Below are 21,493 nucleotides of genomic sequence, written 5' to 3' on the forward strand. Positions count from 1 at the left end.
TATTAGCTTAAGGTTTTCAACAAGTGTACGCATTCGCATCTCATGGCTAAGCCGGGAGTGGAATCAGCTGCAACAGCCGAATGGAATTCATGAACAATTTGTATAAATATGCGAAAACAGTCTGTAGTTCTTCAAGTTTGTTTTTATCTCCTTGTTGAATATAATTATTGGGGCACTATTCCGTAATTGCGGTAATTAAATTCTCCATAAACATTTCGTGAACGATTGTAATTGTGTTTCATCAGTTGGTCCCATTTTCTTTGATGTCCACAGCTGTGGCATTATATCTCGTCCAGGAGCTGTACCCTTTTTCACACTGCGAAGGGCAGAGTTGACTTCTTCAAGTGTGACATTGCTGGTGGGCACGAACCTTCTCAAGTGCAGCCACAAAAATCTGGAACACTGCCACCGGACGTCCGAAACGCACCGAGCGTTCCTTAATTCCGTAGTCTGTGCAGGACACACTCAGATTTGCCTTCCAGTGAAGTATACAATTTAAGAAACAAAACTGTTTCTTTACTTATGTTATTTACTACTTACCTCTCTTATGCTATTCGTTGTGCATGATTGCACTTTATTTTGCACGCGGTTGCAATTTACTTTGCTGCTGAAGTCGTGACAGGTTTCTTTTTACATTATTGTTGCTCTATGCCCCCTGCCCCCCTACTGTACCATTCATGTTCTGCTGTAATGTACACTGATGTCTAATTTATTGAGTGATATTGGCACGTAAAATAAAGACTGATTGATTACACCTCTTCATCTGGGAGTCGTTCTGATTCATGGGTTGTATATATTTCTTTTGCAACAGAGATCTGCTCAACAGCCTCAACTAATTACTCTTCAATAAGGGAGAATTCACGTTCATTAATTGCAAATCATCAACCTCATTTAGCGGATTTCATATACTCCCGAGGAAAAACGCATTTTGGAAAGTTTTAAAGAATCCAAACATACGCATACGTTTTCTTCCTTCTTATATACACATTTAGTGTGAAAGCCAGAATGTATTTGTATGGATATTTTTTAAAATTATGATTATGAACAAGATATGTAATATTACGTGAAAAAAATATTTGGTGTTACTGCTTTGGCAGTGGTGCAACAAGCACAAATATCGAAACATTCAACATATTCGTCAATAACACTGCCTTAAACAGAAAAATATCTAATAGGTGACATTCTGGGCAATGGCCTTTCTTAATTGCACATGAATAGAAAAGCCAGAGAGATACAATGAATACGCTTTGAAGTAAAGAGTTGAAGATTGAACTTTAAACCAACATTTTCTCCTGATGAATAGTTTTTTTATTTGCATGTGCATTGTTGTCTAATTATTAGTAGCTCCTAAGTAACAGACAAACCCTTCATTAATCAACATGTATTGCTAAATAAACTCATTTGTTTTCAGAATTTTTTTGATGAAATATTATACGCTATTATATATTTTTCTTTTAAGGCAGTGTTATTATAACTTTTGAGGTAGCTGGTATACCTTTGACGGTAATCTTGCGGTCATTGGTGCCAGCTTGCGTGATGAGATCAATATGTATAGAGACCTCGCCAACTGACTCCTTAACTTTACCTGTCCATCACACATAAACAGACCCAGACATGCACAGCCAACACATTTCAGTTATGATTTGTTTTCTCATTTATATATTCGGGCATACAAGGAGGCAGACGCAGACACTAAAAATATTCTCGTCGACACAGATGCAAAGTAATGTAAGTCATAAAAGGGTACACAATACACATGCCATGAAAAGGCAAAGGCACACATAACCAATTTAAGGCAGAGGAGTAATTGTGTAGAAGTAACAGGGATAAGAATTAGAATTTATACAGCATATAAAAAGACAAACTAATTATTCAGTGATACTGCATTAACAAAACTAACTCTGTACTCCATTGGAACCTCATTTGCCAGTCAAAATATGATCATTGGTTTTTTACCCTTCTATCTGGCAACAAAACTGACACCTTTTTTACAAGGAGTCATGTTTACATAGACCACAATACCTGCAGTCATAATGCAAACAAAAAACATAACTCTGATAATGTGCACTGTCCTTGAAGTTGATTGGTCCACACCCGAGACAGCTTTCCTTAGAGCCTAGTCTCACATGGGTTGGCCTAGTCTCACATGAGTTGGACCTGGTCCAACCCATGTGAGACTAGGCTCTAAGGAAAGCTGTCTCGGGTGTGGACCAATCAACTTCAAGGACAGTGCACATTATCAGAGTTATGTTTTTGTTTGCATTATGACTGCAGGTATTGTGGTCTATGTAAACATGACTCCTTGTAAAAAAGGTGTCAGTTTTGTTGCCAGATAGAAGGGTAAAAAAACAATGATCATAACTCTGTACTAAAAGGAAAAATATGAATGCTATTTAAGTGCTCTAAAGGACCATTGCCTGAAACATCACCACTTACTTATTTTTCCTTTTAAGGCAGTGTTACTGATAATTATTCAAAGCATATCAAAATGTTCCATATAAACATATCCAGCATATACAACCATACATACAAACGTAAAGCGTCACATATAACAAAAATACGACATAATAAAACTAAAAAGTTGGGCAGACTGAGCAGCAGCGCAAAATAGTCCACACAAGAAATCCCAAACATGACCAATTCTACTGTAATTTCCAATGATAGATTGATTGAACAACACCGATAATGCACAGAACCAGGGGGGAAATGGAAGAAGTGATGATTAAAATAAAGATGGAAGAGCACAGAGGTAGGGAAATTATAAAGAGAGTAAATAGTCAACAGCAGAGAAGAGAAGGAAAGTCCATAACTTAAATCAAGAAGGAACAATTTCTGGACATTACACTGGAGAAAACATTAAAGCGATCAGGTTGAGGTGAGGTTGTTGCAGGGTGAAAGCCCTGCTAGTAAAGCAGGATCAACTAAATCAATGGCAACATATAGATGATGTCATTAGCATGGAGATGGTTGTCAACGTTGAACTCGGATTTGTTTTGGTAAAGTGAAAGAAGAAAACATTGAGTGGCCCAACAATGGAACCTTGGCGAAGCCCATTGCTAAAACGTTTATGAGAGAAGGAATGCCCCTGCATCAAGAAGGAGCAGGCTGACAAATAATAATGGAACCAGCATAGCCATGCAGGCATTTCAGAAGATATTCACACAAAACCTAATGAGTATAAATGTTTACATAACAGGATGTGTATAAATAGGACTACACATACATTTTTTAAATGTTTTCTTTAAGCTGTAATAACCCAATGAGCTATGAAGATCTTTTTACAGATGTCCACATAAAGGCATATGGAAAATGTGGTAAAAAGGCTTATGTGGTTGTACATGTTTACATAATACACACTAAATATATAAACACGAATATTCACAATGACGAACAGGGAAAGGCGTGCCAAATATACACAAAACTCGAGGCATGCAGTGATAAACGTGGTGAGATTTATTAGCAGCTTTAATAGCATGGTTATCAATTGTTTTAACATGCATGTGCCATCCAAAGCAGCTAACTGAATGCATATCGTAGCATTAAAGCCAATTACACCAAGTCTTAAGAACAGATTTAGTGTTTTCTATCCGTGTCATTATCAATGATTATTGGAATTGATCCAGTGATGTGCACAAAATCCATGTGAGCCATTCACCATGTATATGAAGAATTGATGTGCCACATGGACATCATCATTCTTGCAAACGTAATTTTCCATGAAATATAGTCAAAATTGTTATTTTTATTAAAATCCTCCTTTAAAAATAATATGGTAGTAAATTGTTATAGGTACTCAATGGCGGTTGGTAAATATTTCATATCTGACAGCAATTGTACAACAGGGATGTCAAACAATTTTCTGTCAAGACAGATGAGCAGTAGGCGTGAGCTGTAAGCTATAGCACATCCATCTCATGGCTTCTCAGACAGAAATAAAATGGCTGTATTTGTCTCACATAAGCATGCAGCCAGCGGCATGTTGGCAGACTGGGCATCGTCGAGAAAGCTGTCCAGTGCAAATGTTTATGAAGCATATTCGTTTGTTATACATGTGCTTTGTTATAATGTACCAAAAATGAATAGCAGCAGCGCACATATAGGGTCCCAGATTTATTTCGATTTTTTTACGATTACCAAGGCTCTCTAGCAATCTTGTCATTATATCACCTGAAATCAGAGACCCTATACATAAATACCTTAAATGCATATTAACCTGCCTGGTCACAATGGCTAATACCATGAGGCAACCATTCGCTGTGCTCTGCACAAGCTGCAGAAAGCTGTGATCCTGAAACAAGTTCCACAGTCATATTACTTTACCTGTGCCTGGTCATCGGTAGAATTCCCATCAACAGAGGGAAAAGAACAACATTCAAATTAGCCCTATTCGATTATGCTCTTAAGTATATAATTGTATGAGTTTTATTCTATGACTCACACTCTTACACCATGACTTTATCATTTCCAGTAATTGACCTAGTATGACGATACTTTTTAACTTTGAAGGTATTGTATCAAAAGTAAAATGTTTTCCTTTCTACCACGTGACATTTAATTTATTATTTGTTTACCTTTAAATTAGACTTGTACATCAACCTGTACCTAAGCACCGTCTATAAAGCCTTAAGGTTGGTGTAACTTGACTATGGGGTCATAATTAAATGTAAGGCTGCAGATATTTCCTATAAGCATATAAAATGTGTATCCTATAGGAATACATTGTTGCTTAACAAATATGTGGATATTCATATACAAAAAACAAGCAAATAATTATTGGCCAGATCGCGTTAATTAAAGTTTGTTTCTCATGACGGCAATATTTCAACCTTAATTTAAAACACCCCTGGGGCAAACAATAAAATATATTAAAGTTACCTTATTCATATCTATTGAAATTTCAAATTTAATATTGAATTTATCTCCATCTGAATCATGCTTCGATCACACATTTGTTCATACAAAATTAATGAAAATTAATGTATTGATTATTTGTATGCAATCATTTTGGGGGTTTTTCTTCAATACAATGTGAAAGCTATTTTTATATAAACAAAATACTTGTAATGTTTAACTACTGCACATATAGTGGTGCAATTTCTCTGTGGCATTTATACATGGATTTTCCCTGGGGCGCACTGTAAAATGTCAAGCGATTTCCACCGTTGGTAAACAATCAAAGTTTATGTTCAATTTCATTCACACACAAGCTCTGCAATGCAGAGCCATTTGTTTATCTGCAAAAACGTTCAACACAAAAACATGAATATAACCGCGGCAAACTCTACCCACAATTTTGCGTGCTTGATGCTGATAAAATATTAAAGACTGAAAGACGACGTGTACATCGTAGTGTACAGTAACTCCAGATTAAATGCATTTCCTTATTGTAAATTGATTTATATTCCTGTACTAACCCAAAGTAAAATTCATGTCATTGTTGAATGACATGCTAAAAATATAGGTATATATCAATGAGAAAATGTTTTACAATTTTGTTCAACATGATTCAAACAGAAGAAACTTTACATTATTTTCCGAGAATAACCTGAATTGTATTTGAAAGCATTTTGCATATGTAAAAATGCGTGATGTAACGTGTGCCTCTCGGCACTGTGCAGCATGTGTGCACCATTCATCTTACCCTGAGTCGTCTGGGTCTGGGTGAAGGTCCTGATGAGTGTGTCTGTAGGTTGAGTGTACAGGGACAGAGCATATTTCAGGGACTGGTGCTCAGGACTCTTCTCCAAAAATGTCTTTTTCAATCCGTTCCCTCCAGCATGGAAGTATTGCTGCAAAAAAAGACAAGACACAACATTACAGAAGTCTGGAAATGTATCTCAATGTTGAATGACAACCGTACAGCATATTTGTTAGAATGCTTGCCACGAAGCTGATTCGCATAGATGTTATGTTTGAATTCCAGTTCCCCGTGGACAGCACCTGCCATTGATACAACTAAAGTTTGTTGTCTATGACAAAGTTGAATGACTGACAGTTCAAAAAGTGAGCTGTTCAGACATTATTATAGCTCAAATTAAACTCTACCTGTATCTAATTTGTTAATCGCAGTTAGATTGTCTGTTACTTCTGGAAAAATATCTACCTGGTATTGTAGAAATATACTCAGTTCAGTAAAGCTTTAACACTGGGAGAAACGTTGGCTCCATTTATCCTCATTGTGGTCCTTGATTACGTAATACGTAATATTTTCAAAGATATGGTCCTCTCACTCATTACCAATAAAAAATAATCCAAGACAATCTGGACTTTTCAGATGGTACTAACCTCCTAGATAGCACATCTCATTAAGCATGAGAGTACTTTACCAGCCCTCCAGAACAAAGATTCCTGGTGGGACTTCAAGTGGAAAAGCTGAAGTTCATAGTAATCCCAGCCCATCAACAAAACACACCTTCCGAATGGAACCAGGCATTAGACTGCAGAGTTCAATTACGTAGTGATCCATAAGCTCATTACTGGCAGACCTTAATATCTGCAGACAACAATCATGGAGGAGCACTATTTTAAATATGATAAAGCTGCTGCAATTGGAAGAGTTACCCATGGATATCAAGCTGTGAAATATGTCAGACTACTTAACTCACTACGCTACTCGAAGACAGTGAGGATTGCGTGTTCACAAAGTGAATGTGCTTATTTTGACACCTTCATACCTGGCTGCTACAGATAGATGCTAAACATTACGAGAATAGACTGTATCTGAAACGAAGAAGTGTTCAACATTGTGCAGAAGCCACCCCTGTCAAATACACAGCAAAGGCAGCCAAAGAAAGGCTCCATCAAAGATGCGCGCATTACTGTCTCTACGCGATAATAAAAAGTGTGAAACCCCGCGGTCTGTGACTGCAACATTACTCATGCAGGTGTTCGAGAATATGTAATAATTTAAACTTCTTTGTACGATTGCCATTGCTTTATTTTGCGCCGATGTTTGTTGTATCATCTTCTGTATGTATCCTTATTGGAGATGTACCTTTATCGTGTCCAACACAATCTCCATGACTTCGCAGTGTTTGGGTGTGAGACTGCGCACTTCATCACGCACAATGTGATCCTGGATTACATCAAGATAGTCACACAAAATGATAACATGTTATAGGAAAAGCACATATACGCAAGTAATGAACTTAATCACAAAACTAGGTTAATGGATCGTTTCAAAAAGTAACTATATTTACTAGAAATATAATTTAGCACCCACAGTGAACCCTCTAATCCATGAAAAATACATGGAGAATAGGAAGTGCTGGCAATATTAGTTCACACGTGACGTCATGATGTCACAGCTGATGCACTGCAAATTTTAAGGCACATCTATTAACAGCGCTACAACGGTAATATTGGTGTTGAAGAAGGAAAATGCCGCAGTGTTACTTTTTAATATCAAATATCTTATGAGGGAAGTCAATGTATAACACATATTTTGAAAATTGTGACATTCTGTATGTTTCAAACCCTAGAGATCTTAAATGTACCTTAGTCTGTTCTATAAATCCACAGACATCAACAATGAAGGTGAATAACTCCCTACAATGTCAGCCAGTCTTGCTCTCTCAGCTATGGCATAAAAAATACATCTCAAGGACGATACAGATCTTCTTGGTTCTTTCGGTAAAGTCACGTAGAAGGGAAGTAATAAAATAATAAAAATAAAACATAATAAAACAATTCTCACGACGTTTCGGCCACAACGCAAGCAGCCATCCTCAGGCGAAGAATGAAACACCCCAAGCTTGGAGCGTATATTTAAGCTGGGTTAGAGGGGGGGGAGGTGGGAAGAAGAGCGCCTAAACAAAATAATTTGCATATCAAGAGGAATTCAGCATATGGAAAATGCGTAGGAGGTGGGCGGGGGGGGTTCCAAATCAATACTATGCCCGTGCATTATGCAGGATTAGCAGCATCAAAGGGGGGGGGGGAAGGGGGGGAGCATTAACAAAGGAAAGGAATGTTAATAGTATGTAGCTGTAGTTACTAAACAACCACGTAAAAAACTACAGTATAAACTGCATGACAAACTAAAGTATAAACTACATAGCATCATCAGTAAACTTACTATACTCTACAATAAGCTGAGTTACTAACAGTAAGTAATACATGAAAAATTCTACGTTGTAAAAAATTATATAATATGCTTCCATCTAAACTTTATTCTCTTACATCACACGCGTCTATACCGTACTATATACTTCCATAGGCAAAACCAACATTAAATTACATACTGTATTGCTATAAACCACCCTATACCTTATACATTTTTAATATAACACTATGTATTATTCTACCCACCCTAATGTGTATCAAAATGGTTTATTACGTCCTTCCAGTGATTGCTAAGCCAGAATCCATCTTCTCGGTTAAAATTGTCTCTGTGTTTGTAAATGTGGATCGCCTCATGTACGAATCTCTCATGATAGCCAGATGGCTTGCAGAGAACCTCTGTCTTGGAGAAGTCAATGTCATGTGAGCCCACTGAGTTGTAACAGTGATCTGCCACGGCTGAGGTGTTTGTCCTACAGTGTTTCAGGTCAGCTTTATGTTCACGGATGCGGTCCGAGACATGTCGTTTGGTTTCCCCAATGTAACTGCTACCACAGAGGCAACTTAGTTTGTAGACACCAGGGTACTGTATGTCTGGAACCACATCTTTTACAGACGGTACCAGATCACGGATTTTATGTACTGTGTTGAATCGGACCTGGATCTTGTGTTTAATCAGGATTTTGGAGATCTTTTTTGTGACCCCAGCAATGTAGGGTAAGGTGATGGTCTTGAAAGGCTCCTCAACAGGATCCTTCTTGGTGGTTGGAGTGATGGCTTTGCGGATTGTGTAGTCGGAGTAACCATTAGCCTTAAGAGCTTGGCGTACGTGTTTGAGTTCACTGGAAATGTGTTCATGGTCGGAGATGCATTGGGCTCTATGATATAGAGTCTTGATGAGGGAATTCTTCTGGGATGGATGGTGGTGGGAATCCGGTTTTAGATAAGCATCCGTGTGGGTGGCTTTCCTGTAGACAGAGTGGCTCATTGAACCATCAGGTCTCCTTTTGATTAGGACATCCAAAAAGGGTAGCTTGCCATCATTTTCGACTTCCATGGTGAATCTGATGGCTGGGTGTATGGAATTGATATGGTCGAGAAATTGGTCTAGAGCAGGCCGGCCATGTGGCCAGATGACAAAAGTGTCGTCTACGTACCTCTTCCATAAGGTCGGGCGTAGAGTGGCAGTCTGGATGGCGTCCGTCTCAAATTTCTCCATGAAGATGTTGGCTACAACCGGAGATAAGGGGGAGCCCATTGGGGTGCCCTCAATTTGCTTGTAGAAGGTTCCATTCCAGGTGAAGTATGTATTGGTTAAGCAGTGTCTCACCAGGGGGGGTACCCCAGCATTCAGTCCTTGATGAACCAAGTCTTCAATGATTGCGATGGTGTCAGGCACAGGCACCTTGGTGAACAAGGAAACCACATCAAAACTGACAAGCAGGTCGTCTGGGGACAGGGCAATCCCCTTGATTGTTGATACCAGGTCAGTAGAGTTTAGTACTGCAGAGGTGGTTTTTCCAGTGAAAGGCCGTAGGATTTCGGACAAAAAACGAGCCAGTTTGTAAGTCGGGGAGTTGATAGTAGAGACAATGGGACGAAGAGGTGTATCTTCTTTATGTATCTTTGGCAAGCCGTACAATCTTGGTGGCCTGGCTGCAGAAGGTTTCAACGAGAACTGTTTGGTCTGATCAATTAATGCGGTTGAAGCAGAAATGATGTTGTTGGTTTTGGAGACGAGGCTGTTGGTGGGGTCTCTTTTTATTTTTGTATAGCTGCCATCGGTGAGTAGTTCTTGAATTTTGTTGTTGTATTCTATTTTGTCCATGATGACAGTGGCATTGCCTTTGTCGGCTGAGAGGATGACAATGTCATCCCTCTTTTTTAATTGAGCTAATTCAAAACGCTCATCTTTGCTGATGTTGCTAGCTGGCATCTTAGCGTTTTTGAGGGTTACAGAGATTTCCGATCTTGCTACGTCTGCAGCGATGTGACTCAAGCCCTTGAGAGCTACATCTACTCGAGCAATTATATCATTAACTGGTATGTGTCTAGGTGTGACTGCAAAGTTTAGTCCTTTAGCTAAAACGGATTTCAAACCTTCAGAAATAGGACTGTTACTGCGATTAATTACGACTTTGTTAACATCTAGCTTTTCTGTAACCCTCAAAAACGCTAAGATGCCAGCTAGCAACATCAGCAAAGATGAGCGTTTTGAATTAGCTCAATTAAAAAAGAGGGATGACATTGTCATCCTCTCAGCCGACAAAGGCAATGCCACTGTCATCATGGACAAAATAGAATACAACAACAAAATTCAAGAACTACTCACCGATGGCAGCTATACAAAAATAAAAAGAGACCCCACCAACAGCCTCGTCTCCAAAACCAACAACATCATTTCTGCTTCAACCGCATTAATTGATCAGACCAAACAGTTCTCGTTGAAACCTTCTGCAGCCAGGCCACCAAGATTGTACGGCTTGCCAAAGATACATAAAGAAGATACACCTCTTCGTCCCATTGTCTCTACTATCAACTCCCCGACTTACAAACTGGCTCGTTTTTTGTCCGAAATCCTACGGCCTTTCACTGGAAAAACCACCTCTGCAGTACTAAACTCTACTGACCTGGTATCAACAATCAAGGGGATTGCCCTGTCCCCAGACGACCTGCTTGTCAGTTTTGATGTGGTTTCCTTGTTCACCAAGGTGCCTGTGCCTGACACCATCGCAATCATTGAAGACTTGGTTCATCAAGGACTGAATGCTGGGGTACCCCCCCTGGTGAGACACTGCTTAACCAATACATACTTCACCTGGAATGGAACCTTCTACAAGCAAATTGAGGGCACCCCAATGGGCTCCCCCTTATCTCCGGTTGTAGCCAACATCTTCATGGAGAAATTTGAGACGGACGCCATCCAGACTGCCACTCTACGCCCGACCTTATGGAAGAGGTACGTAGACGACACTTTTGTCATCTGGCCACATGGCCGGCCTGCTCTAGACCAATTTCTCGACCATATCAATTCCATACACCCAGCCATCAGATTCACCATGGAAGTCGAAAATGATGGCAAGCTACCCTTTTTGGATGTCCTAATCAAAAGGAGACCTGATGGTTCAATGAGCCACTCTGTCTACAGGAAAGCCACCCACACGGATGCTTATCTAAAACCGGATTCCCACCACCATCCATCCCAGAAGAATTCCCTCATCAAGACTCTATATCATAGAGCCCAATGCATCTCCGACCATGAACACATTTCCAGTGAACTCAAACACGTACGCCAAGCTCTTAAGGCTAATGGTTACTCCGACTACACAATCCGCAAAGCCATCACTCCAACCACCAAGAAGGATCCTGTTGAGGAGCCTTTCAAGACCATCACCTTACCCTACATTGCTGGGGTCACAAAAAAGATCTCCAAAATCCTGATTAAACACAAGATCCAGGTCCGATTCAACACAGTACATAAAATCCGTGATCTGGTACCGTCTGTAAAAGATGTGGTTCCAGACATACAGTACCCTGGTGTCTACAAACTAAGTTGCCTCTGTGGTAGCAGTTACATTGGGGAAACCAAACGACATGTCTCGGACCGCATCCGTGAACATAAAGCTGACCTGAAACACTGTAGGACAAACACCTCAGCCGTGGCAGATCACTGTTACAACTCAGTGGGCTCACATGACATTGACTTCTCCAAGACAGAGGTTCTCTGTAAGCCATCTGGCTATCATGAGAGATTCGTACATGAGGCGATCCACATTTACAAACACAGAGACAATTTTAACCGAGAAGATGGATTCTGGCTTAGCAATCACTGGAAGGACGTAATAAACCATTTTGATACACATTAGGGTGGGTAGAATAATACATAGTGTTATATTAAAAATGTATAAGGTATAGGGTGGTTTATAGCAATACAGTATGTAATTTAATGTTGGTTTTGCCTATGGAAGTATATAGTACGGTATAGACGCGTGTGATGTAAGAGAATAAAGTTTAGATGGAAGCATATTATATAATTTTTTACAACGTAGAATTTTTCATGTATTACTTACTGTTAGTAACTCAGCTTATTGTAGAGTATAGTAAGTTTACTGATGATGCTATGTAGTTTATACTTTAGTTTGTCATGCAGTTTATACTGTAGTTTTTTACGTGGTTGTTTAGTAACTACAGCTACATACTATTAACATTCCTTTCCTTTGTTAATGCTCCCCCCCTTCCCCCCCCCCCTTTGATGCTGCTAATCCTGCATAATGCACGGGCATAGTATTGATTTGGAACCCCCCCCGCCCACCTCCTACGCATTTTCCATATGCTGAATTCCTCTTGATATGCAAATTATTTTGTTTAGGCGCTCTTCTTCCCACCTCCCCCCCCTCTAACCCAGCTTAAATATACGCTCCAAGCTTGGGGTGTTTCATTCTTCGCCTGAGGATGGCTGCTTGCGTTGTGGCCGAAACGTCGTGAGAATTGTTTTATTATGTTTTATTTTTATTATTTTATTACTTCCCTTCTACGTGACTTTACCGAAAGAACCAAGAAGATGAATCCCTGCAGTCACGAAAGCTTTAAATCGACGATACAGATGCCATGAATAGCTGTGCTTTTGAACACAAAACATTTTTTGTTTAATAAATGGTATAATTATAAAAAAATATATATAGCCAAAATCAGTGCATGTTTCTAGAATCAATATAAGCAATACAGATATATAATGTGTCTGTAATAAGTGTATTTTTAAATACAAGTTTGCCAGATACACATTTTAGTAATACATATAAAACAATATTTAATGTAATTCATGAAATGCAATAAAACTGATTCTTTAATTGCCTATTTTTATTCCAAAATTAATTTGCCTTCTCAAGAACCTACTCAGCATCCTGCAATCCACTGATCTGAGACTATAGAGACAATGGAAGAAATTTTATCTTGAAATGCACTACTAGATTTGGGACAGTCTCACAAAAAACCTATCAATCAGCTCTTGCAAGGTTTAAATCATATGTATACTCTATCCTGATTGCAAATGGCGCTGGAAACATTTAATTTGTTTTAAATACTTTACATTCCCTCTTGCATCCCCAGAGCTCCACCATCATCATTGTCAACATCACTACTATCAACATCCATTGTCTATCCACTGCTGGATGGATGTCCATCTCTCTTTAAAATGGGGTCACGATAAGTCTTTAAATACATCTTATTACAAAGTTGTGCTGCTAAAAACGACTTACACTATACACATCTGGGCATATGTATCAAATGGTTGTCTAAAGCTTGGCAATGTGTAGAAAAACTAGCACCAAATAAATAAATAAACCCTTTCCCCATGGAGATGACGCTATTCGCGTGCATCCAATGTTGTAATGGGATGCCAGTACTGGGCATGATCCGCCCTGATCAATCCACTGCTGAAGGCGTCCCCAAGCCAGCGCTCGGCTCTTCTGTTAAGCAGAAATCCATACAGACGGGCTAATGCATCACTCCATCTCTCTGCTGGATGAGCCTTTCGGACGTGTTCCCTACCTTGGCAACCACTCCATCATTATTCTTGACTTTCGGGCCATCATCCTTACCAGTAACGTGTCCTGCCAAAGCCTAATGCACATCCCTTAACAGTTAATACAATGTCTTTAACGTGCATACATTCTCTAAACAATGTAATACTGCCGATGAAATGCATTTTGGAACGCTATAGAATCCACGCACACGCATACTTTTCAACTTTGTATAATTAAATGGAATGTTCATGTCATGATATTGATTTGTTTTGATATAGTGCCCTATTATGCCAGGGGATCTCAGAGTGCTTTACATCACATCTAATCTCAAACGTTTGAAAGGACACCCCCCCCCCCCCCCAGTGGCAGCTGCCCCTTTCGGCACAGGGTGACTCGGCACTTGACTTGACCTGCAAATGAGAAGTTAGGCTGCCAGTAGAGGGCGCGACGATTGTTATAATCGCCCCTACGAGCCGCGACCTTCTGGAACAAGCGGCAAACGCGCTGCCGCCAGGTCGAACCATCACCGCCCCCTCCACCTCATGAAGCGCTCAAAATGATTTGTGTTTGTACCTTCAGTTTTGAAAGTTGTCCCAGTTCTTTAGCGGCATTGAATATCATTTGCGCTCCCTTAAAAACAAACAGGCGAAAGGTGTTAATGAGTCGTTGTCCTTTCATGGAAATCCCTGGCATTACAGAGTAAGAATACTAAGATGCACCAAGAATACGTTTTTGCAAACTGCAAGGGAGCAGATTGATACAAACATTATTACTTTCTCTGAAATTACTAACTGCTTTGAAGAAAAAATGTGTACGTGAATAATGAATGTTTCCTGAAAAAGAGGTTTATTAAACAAAACTTGTGGATATGAAGCAAAGGTGGTTTATTAAAAAAAACTTTTGGATATGAAGCAAAATTATAAAATAATGAATTTCCTTTGACATGAAATGTGAACGGTCGACGACTATACACCGATACTTAATGTAGTACTGCACACGCTGCCAGAATTGCAATTGAATATACACGTTACTTTAATTGTGTAAATATACATTCACCCCCCCCTTAACACACAATTGAGAGCTTTAAAAAACAAAATGTAAATGACTATATGTTTCCCATGATAAATAAAGTAATAAGCAGTATGACATGTGTAATATAATTGTTTACAGAAACCATACCTACACTATGAGTGTCAAATAGATATTTTAAAGCATCTGAAAAGAAAACACATTCCATAAAATTGCATGTATTCTAATATAATTGTGTGGTCCATCTATCATCAAATTTAGGAAACTGTATTTTATGGATTATATTCCAATTGTATTCCTCGGTATCATGAGGCAAAGAAATGTACATTCACGGCGTTTACGGACAGCCTTGTCTAATGCCTCGTGGGAGAATGACTTCTAGAAGGTGACATCACAGAACTGCTTCGGGGATCCCTTCAGTAGATTCAGGCTGATGGTGATAATGGTTGCATAGCAAATTATGCAGCAGTGTCCAATTACAGACCACCTTGCCCTTGAAGTACCAAGTTAGGTGTAAGAGCTCAAGATGCATGTGGTACTGTCTGAGACGGACAGATACTAATACATGAAGAGAACAGTAGATGGAACCATTAAGATCTTTGAGAATTGTTGCTAATGCATCAGGGTCAAACAGAGTCTCCTAGAGTTTAAAAAAGTAATATTGAAAAATACTTTTTTTAAACACGCTTTAATGAAATGTACCGTACGAGTAATGGCAGAACTCCGCAACTCGAGGAGGTGGCCCCGAAGCCTGCCATAACGTAGGGGACCGTGGTGATTTACAGCCAACGTCAGTTGAGCGTGGACAATTAGACCCAAGCCGAAACATAACATATAAAAAAGATTGTTAAAATTATTTTTTTCAACGATAGAATATAGTCATCAGTATGACATACGCATACCAAGTTTGCAGTCGATACCATATTGGGAAGTGGGTAAAAACTGAGTTACAAGATTTGAGGACACGACAACAGAGTGAGTTAAATCAAAGCGTGTAATAAAAATATATTAATATCCATTGCTCAATCAGGCAATATCAAGAACCACATAGTCGTAGTATCAAATGGTGAGAAACAATTGGGTTGAGGGAGGTCAAGGGGTGCATGGGGGAATATACAGCAGTCATGATTAAAATTTACTGGATGGATATGATGTTCAACATGGAATATTATAGTAGTAGAAAAACAGCTACATAATACACAACAGGTTCAGAATTAGGAGTAATGAGACAATGAATTGCAGATAGGGTTAATGCAGTTAAACCAGCAGAGGCAGTTACATATCCGTGTGGTATGCGTGCTTCATGTATGCATTTATTTCTGTGTGGGTGTTGTTGTGAGTGTCGATCGATAGCAACATAATTTGCAACTTCGTCGTGGGTTACACGTCAGTAATGCTAGTTATCTGTTTACTCTCATGGCATCATGATCATATGCACCACAGTGGCTAATGGTGGCGCTGGACGGGTGCAAGGGACCGGTAAACCCCCTTCATCTAAAATTTTACTAACAAGGGGCAACCGTGAGAATCTCAATTAGCATGTGCTGGAGGCCTTCAAGGGAAGATGGTTTAATGGACTAAGAAAATCAATATGGATGAGTAGATGGGTGAACTTTAGTTGCATGAGATAGATTTTTTTGATGCAGGAGCAATGACAGTGTCACCGTATGGTTCAATGTAATCAGAAATTGGGAGGTTGCAATGGTAACGGACACAATTGGGTGATTAGAGTGGTGCCCAGAGATTGGCGGTGATACCCATAGCCAGATGCTGGAAGACGAGGACTTTGAGGGTTGGTGTCAATTTGTGTACAGCTATTGGGTCTACGAGAAGAAAGTGAGATGTATTTTGGAATAAAAGGATTGTCCACGATGACCTCTTGACCCCAATAGGTGTTCATAGTACAATGTTTAGTATGCACACGTGTCTATATATATGTGTGTACACTCCTGCAATTACGGTAGGTGTACACACTCTCAACAATTATTGTTCAAATACACATTCTGTGGGTATAGAATCATTGCTAGATGTCCGTGCCTGCCAAATATTTACAAAGGCTACGGAATAACGCATTTATAAAATGGTAAGCCAATTTTTAAGAGGTCAGAGCAGGCCACGATTCCCTTAAGAACATCTGCTGCCTTGCAGCAGACTGAGCATGATGGATGAAAATTGATGGTGACAGCTACCGATGCTTGGAAAGGCTCGCTATGCATTGCCAACACCCACCCAACTGCACTCCCTCACAAGTATATTGCCTCCTTTACGCAGTGGTAGCCCCTGGCTCCGGTTTTGAGATGCTACCAATTCCATCGCAGGGTTATCTAGTCTTATGTGACACACGAGTGAATGGATAATTGAAACACCCATAGCAGTTACTTCATTAGTACAATCTCAACCAGATGGGCATATACAAGTGTAGTGTAATAATGCTGGCTGTTGGACAGCAGCGGCAGCTGTGGTGGACAGACAGTACACACGCCGGTGAGCGTGAGCACCGGTGTGTTGGCAGAGCGGTGGAACTGGGGCAAGGGTCACGGAGGACCCCATCTGGAGGCCCCTGGAACCTGCTAGTGGGTTCGAGAAGGGAGGCGCGGACAGGGCGGAGCCAGGCCGCGCTGGGAGCATAAAAGGAGCGGGGGCTCGAGGCTGCCGGTTCTGGGAACGGACTCGTCTCGTCGTTGCTGTAGTCTCGTCTCCGTCGTCGCTAAACGTCTCCGCTAGATATTGTGCTACGAAGGAGAGTAGTTGGCTATCTCAGTCAGCGCTGTCAGTGTTAGACGGCGAGTGTTGTGTACAGGCTAGGCTGAGCTACTGTGGAGAGTGTGCGGACGAGACCGTGAAAGTTGTTAATAAAGAAGGTGCCTCCTAGAAACTCTGTCTCTGAATCGTTGACACTACCCATGTGTCATCCGAGAAGGACATTTATGGTGGATGCCCAGCCCAGGTGATTATTATGTTTTGTACACACATTCAAATTATCAAGCCTACCCGACACTGATAAACCTGAGGCAGAGCTTGCAGCTTCCACAAATTGGAGCCACCACTGTTTCCGCATGCAGAGATGCCATAGATTTAGGGCAATTACTGACTCCCCCCATTCTATGGCCCAGCTGTTATCTAAGCACTACCCTCAGTGGACCTTGTAGAACACAGCCAGTGCACAATGCACTTCCCTCCAGGCAGAATGTGTGAAGATAAATGGAATGGCTCCACTGCACAATAACTCGGTTTGTATATTAAAAAAACCCCACTCCTTGACTAACTTGCTGACCTCAAATAACGCAATGCATTTTTTGTTTAAAGTGATTAGCAGTTACATTTATTTTTGGTGAATGAATGTCTTCAACATTAGAATCACTGTGTTTTTCTCTTTTGGAAATATAATCTAGCTAATGATCACTCCAATAGTTAATTTCTCAGAAGAAAATGTAATCCTCTGAAGCAACTGTCTTATACCTAAACTAAATTCTGATTGCAACCATGTGAATATCAGACAGTGTATAGTTTAGGGCAGCAACTATTCTTACCGTTTGATCAGTAAGGGAAGGCAGGACTATCTTTTTTTCCATGGTATTCATAACGATCTTCCATAATTCTTTGAGTACTCTCTTCAGCACAGTCTTCTCACATACCTTGGCAAACAGTGTCAGACTGCACACAAATAAACAAACATTGCCTGTAAATGCTCATGAAACGTTAACTTGATGGAAATGAGCAAAGCCCATAGAGCCAAGTTAAGCTATCATGTCAAAAAAGTAACAAAATTGTCCAAAATGTGAAGACATCTTTAAACAATGAAAATGCTAACTAACAAAATAATCATTTAGCATTGAAGTAATGAATGTTAACACAATCTTGACTCTTTTCCAAATTTGTCTCTTCTCAAAATAATCATGGTTAATTAGTATTTTGTGACATGTACTTTATAGTTTTGTGTTGAACTAAGAGCCATTTCTTAAAGAAAGGGTCCTAGCCTATACAAATCGGGCAATTAACCAGCAAGCCAGACGACTGATAATACACCGAATGTTGAAACCGTATCAGGGGTTTCTTGTAATGAATCAATGCTGATGAAATATACACTCCCAGAAGGTCATGTGGCTGACGGGTTGAGGAATAGGCGTTATTTCTTGAATCACTTTTTTACACAAGAATATCCTTGTATAGAAAAACATGTTTGTTTTTTACTAAATGTAACACATTTATTTCAATAACGAAATAAACTTAAATGCTGTCATTATGATCACAGAACCCGGGGTGGTAATGTGATAGCCTCAGCAAGACATTGATATGCTAATGCACCATTCCCTGGTGGTGGACCACAAGGACCACTGAGGTGAGCGTGTGTATGAATGTGGATACCTCGAAATAAGGGACAATCTTGTGAAATTATATTAATAAAATCTGCCACAGCAATAAACAATGTGTTTGTTGCATATTGTTATCGTGTGCACAGCGGTGCTGCTGTCTGTGTTGATATGGGGGTGGATGGGGGCAGCACTATTCTCAGATCCTACAGAAATAAAAACTCTGCTTCATCATGCGAATAGCCACGAATACAAAAATATGGAACCATTCATGCTGCTTTCTTGTTACTCTGGTAAATTCCAGGGTTAACTAGTGCCAAAGCTGGCCATTTTTTTACTTAGGGTTTTAGTGTAAAAAGACACACGTGTATATGCATGACCATTTTAAAATACAAATGGTTAAGTATTTCTCTCAGCGGGTGGAGCTAAGCAGCATGCCGGAAATTGGTTTGGAACAAGCTGTCTCAAAGCCTGGCCTCCCCACACACACACACGTGGATTTTAATGCAGGTGAAACTTGTTTGTGACACAAGAAACATTCCTCTAAAGAGAACCTACAGGAGCTGGCCTCAATTAACATTTTCTTTAAGTATGCCAGCCTTAAATATAATTTGTATTTAACTTAGCAAGGCCCTCAAGCCTTGTGCAAAATGACAAATGCTCCATCAGCTTCCATTGGTGGATGTGACCAACAAATAATATTACAAATGCTTTGTGGACAAAAACCCACATTTTTGGCTCAAGTCTATTTTAAAAGGACAGTTGACTCTCAACAATCCGTGCGTGTTGACATCAATTAATAACTTATGGATTTTCCCTTAAGCCCAAATTAATCATCTAAAAAGAGTAATACTTTGTTATTCTTGGAAAAGTGTATTACAAGTCACGTGGTTAAACCAAACAAATATGTGCTGTGGTTAATCCGAAATCCACGTGATCGCCTCTACAGTACAGTAGTTGCATATCTTTACAACAGTGGGCGGAACTTGATTGATTTTGATTGGCATGGCTCTGCTATCCACTTAGTGGGCAGAGTTTTCTGCGTGGGATCAGAAAAGCGTTATCACTGAGCATGCGCATCGATTGGTTGATCGTTAGTATTTGTCAGGTGTGCTTCATTTGGAGTGATGTCTTTAGTGAGTTTTAATTTTCGAAACTGTGATGGCAGAGAAACGGATTTTTCAAACTTGTTTGAGTGTGTTTTTGTATGAACTTTTGTAATAAAACAAGATCAATATATTATTTATATCAAAAATGTTTATGTTGTTCATTAACAAACTCAATGTTCTTCACTTAAAAATAATGTATATCTATATTAATGGTTTTTGGCATAGAGATCTGCGGGAAATGGATATTTTCTGATTATCCATAATTTAGAATTATCCACGGCCATCCTCCCCGTCATTAACGTGGATAATCGAGAGTCTACTGTATTTCTATTAATACTTAATGCTGTGCCACGAAGAAGTAGCCTATCTGTTTATACGTGAATTGCTGCCAAAAGCTTCAACATTTCAAACCCAGTGATTATTGACGTCCATGCTTTCATGAGTTGAGTAAACCTCTCATTATGTATATTTATTGACATCGTGATGGGAGTGCAAAATGCATCAAGACTTCAAGGTAGGACGACCACTTACTTGCCATCCAACAAGTCCATGAGAGGACGCAAAATAGTGTCAGCATCTCCAGCTAAGTTCCCTTGCCCAGAGCTTCCACCCTTCACCTGGCTCAGAAGGTCGGCCATTGTTTTCACGCTTTCCTCCACTTGTGGGCGAAAACTAAAACAAACATTGCGCGGGTGAATGCATGCAAATTAAGAAGGATTAAAAACCTGTCCTTTCTTATACATATGCAAATAGAAGCACACTATTTCCATAGCAACTTTAATCCATGATCAATCCTTTATGAATTATGTTCTATCCTGAATTAGTTTTGGTTTAAATGTAAAAACCATTTGATTTACATTAATATTCATACAACAAAATATCACAATAACTTAATCCATCACAGTTCTTTGTTGAAAATGTGGGAAATTATCAAGCAGTTTGTACTCTGTCCTTGTGGAGCAGTATGTTTTTTAAGTTCAATGTGACCTTTTATGAAGTACTGTCAAATTTGTGCAAAACATTTATTTGAGCAATAATTTTATACTACCATTATACATATTCTTTATACATTTAACTGGTGCAATATCTAAGAGTAGAGTTAAACTTGAATGACGTTGAGAAACGTTATAATCAATTGTTTGACCTAGTGACAAGGATAACACTGGTCAACACACTTTTTCTGGCGTAAGGTATTCCACCGGTTTGAAGGTAATTTTGGGGTGCTGATTACAAATCTGGCATCAGTTTTTGTCTATTACATCAGGTTTTTGAGATATCAAATATTGCATTTTCAATAAAAACTGCAGAAGAAAAATATTAAATAAATGTGGATATCTACATAAAATGATATTATAAACACACTATCCTAAAAATACAGCACCATATTTTAACACTAAAGCAGTCACTGACTCGCAACAACTTGCAATCATAAGTGACAGAGTTAATTTCGGGTAAAATCAAT

At 39.5% G+C, this 21,493-nt stretch overlaps 1 protein-coding gene across 1 annotated transcript in view; it reads right to left on the reverse strand.

Annotated features, from left to right (window-relative positions):
* LOC144736307 (protein unc-13 homolog C-like) overlaps positions 1–21,493 on the reverse strand; it is a 147,362-nt gene that overhangs the window by 18,190 nt on the left and 107,679 nt on the right. The window contains exons 24-29 of the mRNA XM_078618958.1: positions 20,563–20,703; positions 18,143–18,266; positions 14,157–14,213; positions 6,995–7,075; positions 5,642–5,789; positions 1,496–1,585 (exon numbers count right to left, since the gene is read on the reverse strand). Of these exons, the coding sequence (XP_078475084.1) occupies positions 1,496–1,585; positions 5,642–5,789; positions 6,995–7,075; positions 14,157–14,213; positions 18,143–18,266; positions 20,563–20,703 (641 nt within the window). The remainder of the gene's footprint in view (positions 1–1,495; positions 1,586–5,641; positions 5,790–6,994; positions 7,076–14,156; positions 14,214–18,142; positions 18,267–20,562; positions 20,704–21,493) is intronic.

Source organism: Lampetra planeri, chromosome 3 (genome assembly GCF_965212315.1).
Source record: "Lampetra planeri chromosome 3, kcLamPlan1.2.h2, whole genome shotgun sequence".
NCBI classification, from domain to species: Eukaryota; Metazoa; Chordata; class Hyperoartia; order Petromyzontiformes; family Petromyzontidae; genus Lampetra; species Lampetra planeri.